General features: G+C 39.6%; 1 protein-coding gene across 1 annotated transcript; it reads left to right on the forward strand.

Annotated features, from left to right (window-relative positions):
- The first annotated feature begins 1,323 nt into the window (after positions 1–1,323).
- On the forward strand, positions 1,324–2,298 carry LOC140963928 (uncharacterized). The gene has a single exon (XM_073423412.1). It carries the CDS (start codon positions 1,324–1,326, stop codon positions 2,296–2,298), a length of 975 nt encoding a protein of 324 aa, XP_073279513.1.
- Positions 2,299–2,715: the final 417 nt, after the last annotated feature.

Raw genomic sequence — 2,715 nt, forward strand, 5'->3', positions numbered from 1 at the left:
TCACGTTTTTCCATTTTTGGGTAATAATCGTGAATATCATAACTCCTTGTTCTAAGCCTTTCCATTTGTTTTATTTCAGGAAATGGCTCCCCGTACTCGTGCTGAAATACCCAAACGTATGCGTGAACTCGCCCTTAGCGACCACGAAATTGCGATGGCACATCTTAGAGCGCAACTTTATGAGGAACAACAAAAATATCACGATCAATTGTTTGCCAAAGACTTGTTATATGAAAACTTGAAGAAGGAAAAACAAGAACTAGAAGATATCAAAGACCATCTTCAGGCTGACGTGCAAAGGTTTGCTTATTATCTGAACTCAGAAGAAAAACAGCACGAAATGACCAAGAACAAACTAGAGGCTTCCCAAACAATAGCCCTTGAAATGGATGGATTACGCCAACGAATGTTAGAGGAATCTCGAGCACTACAGTCTCAGATTCAACAAATGTTGTTAATGGAAAAACAACGCAGTCAGCAAGATAAGGCAACCATTCAAGAACTGCAGAATTCGGTGCAGAATTTGACTATGCAAAATGAACAATTACAGCATCATGTTCATCACCTTGAGGATGCCATCATCATGGCATTGGAGCCGGAAGTAGAACCGGTATAAGAGCATATGGAAGAGGAAGTACTAGGAGATGGCGAGATTTTAGATGATTGAGTATTTAATGTCGTGACTAATTGTAATAAGGATTTATAATCCATTTCCTTTCTTTTGTACTTCTTATCATTGCACTTCTGAAAACTTTGATTTGTATTGCTTTTCCTTTTCATTGGAATCAATAAAAAGTTTATTTGATCTATTCCTTGATTGATTTCATATTTGAGATAATCTTCAATATTTTGTAAATAATTATTCAAACCTCTTAGAAATTCTCATGCGTGTAGGAAATGACAGAGAGACCCCATCGTAACAACCGCAACCCGCGATATGCCAATCGCAACAATGATTGCAACAACAATAACAACGAAGATACTCCACCACCAGCAAGAGTTGGCCTTAGCAGAGAAGATTTAATGGCCATAGCAACCATTGTGGCAACAACCCTCCAAGGAATGAGCCATTTAAATACCAACACTTATCAGCCACCACCACCTCCACCACCGAATGGAATCAAACACCATTATGAATCTATTCGGAGGAATCGAGTCCCAACGTTTGACGGCAACCCTGACCTAGAAGTTGGTCAAGGCTGGCTCAAGAATATTGAGACACAACTCCAATTGCTTGAAGTACCAAATGAATTAAAAGTGACTGTGGTGACACCATTCCTAGAAGAAAAGGCGGCCAAATGGTAGGAGACAATCTCAGCAAATATGACAGAAGTTGGACCAATCACGTGGCAAAGGTTTCGAGAAGCATTTTTGAAACAATACTATCCGGCAAAGTTGAGATTAAAATTGTTGAGTGAATTCGAGAATCTTACTCAAACCCCGGATATGTCTGTTGTGGAGTACACTTCTAAATTCAAATCCCTTGGAACTTATGCTCCTGCCATCATGGCAGATGATATTCTGAAGATGCATCGTTTCAAACGTGGTCTGAACAGCCTTATCAAATCAGCTCTGGCAGTTTACCAACCCACAGGTTTTGATGATTTAATGGAAGCAGCCATTAGAGCTGAGAATGATATCAAGCGCCGAGAAGATGAAAATAAAAATAAACGACCTCTCTCTAGACAATCTTTTCAAGGTAAACAACAAGTTAAAAGGTCAAACCAATCGAGTGGACTATTCAAGGGAACTCCTTTCAGTTCAACTACGACATTCTCAAGCATAAAACCGTGTCCATTATGCAACTACCGACACATTGGAGAATGTCGAAGGAACACTGGTGCTTGCTTCAATTGTGGGAAGATGGGACACCGAATTGATAATTGTCCTGAACCATTAAAGAAAACGACATGGTCAAACACTAATGCTACCCCCAACAAGCCAAAAGAGAATAAGACCAATGCTTGTATGTTTGCCATAACTCAAGAAGAGGCAGATGATGCAAACGATGTCGTGGCAGGTACCATTATAATCAATAAAATTTCAGCTTATGTGTTGTTTGACTGTGGTGCCACTCATTCATTTATTTCCAAGAGATTCACTAAGAAGTTAGGGCTTATACCAGAGATACTTGTTGAACCTTTTAGAATTGCTACTCCCACCAGGAAAACAATTGAAACACATAAGATACATCGGAACTGCATAGTATATATCAATGAACACACATTCAACACTGAATTGATTCAAGTCAACATGGTGGAGTTCGACGTTATTCTGGGAATGGATTGGCTATCCTAGAGTCATGCAATAGTAGATTGTCGGCGTAAGATTATCAAACTCCGAACTCCAAGCCAAAAAGAAATCACATACCATGGCAAGGCTAAGAAACGTAAATCACTCCTTTCTGCATCTCAAACCTGGAAAGCCATGAAGTCTGGAGAAATAGTCTACCTAGCAATGGTAAATGAAGTAAAAGAAGGAGTCGAGCTCAAGATAGAAGATATTCCAGTAGTACAAGAATTTTCGGATGTCTTTCTAGAAGAGTTAACTGGAATGGTTCCGGACCGTGAGATAGAATTCGAGATTAACTTGGTACCAGGTGCTACACCAATATCAAAAGCACCCTATCGAATGGCTCCAGCAGAACTCAATGAGCTAAAAGAACAACTCCAAGAGTTGTTAGACAAGAAACAAATTAGACCAAGTGTTTCTCCT

Source organism: Primulina huaijiensis, chromosome 18 (genome assembly GCF_012295235.1).
Source record: "Primulina huaijiensis isolate GDHJ02 chromosome 18, ASM1229523v2, whole genome shotgun sequence".
NCBI lineage: Eukaryota > Viridiplantae > Streptophyta > Magnoliopsida > Lamiales > Gesneriaceae > Primulina > Primulina huaijiensis.

Bases quoted from the DNA above. Each gene is read 5' to 3' on its own strand.
- LOC140963928 (XM_073423412.1), top strand. From the start codon at position 1,324: ATGACAGAAGTTGGACCAATCACGTGGCAAAGGTTTCGAGAAGCATTT.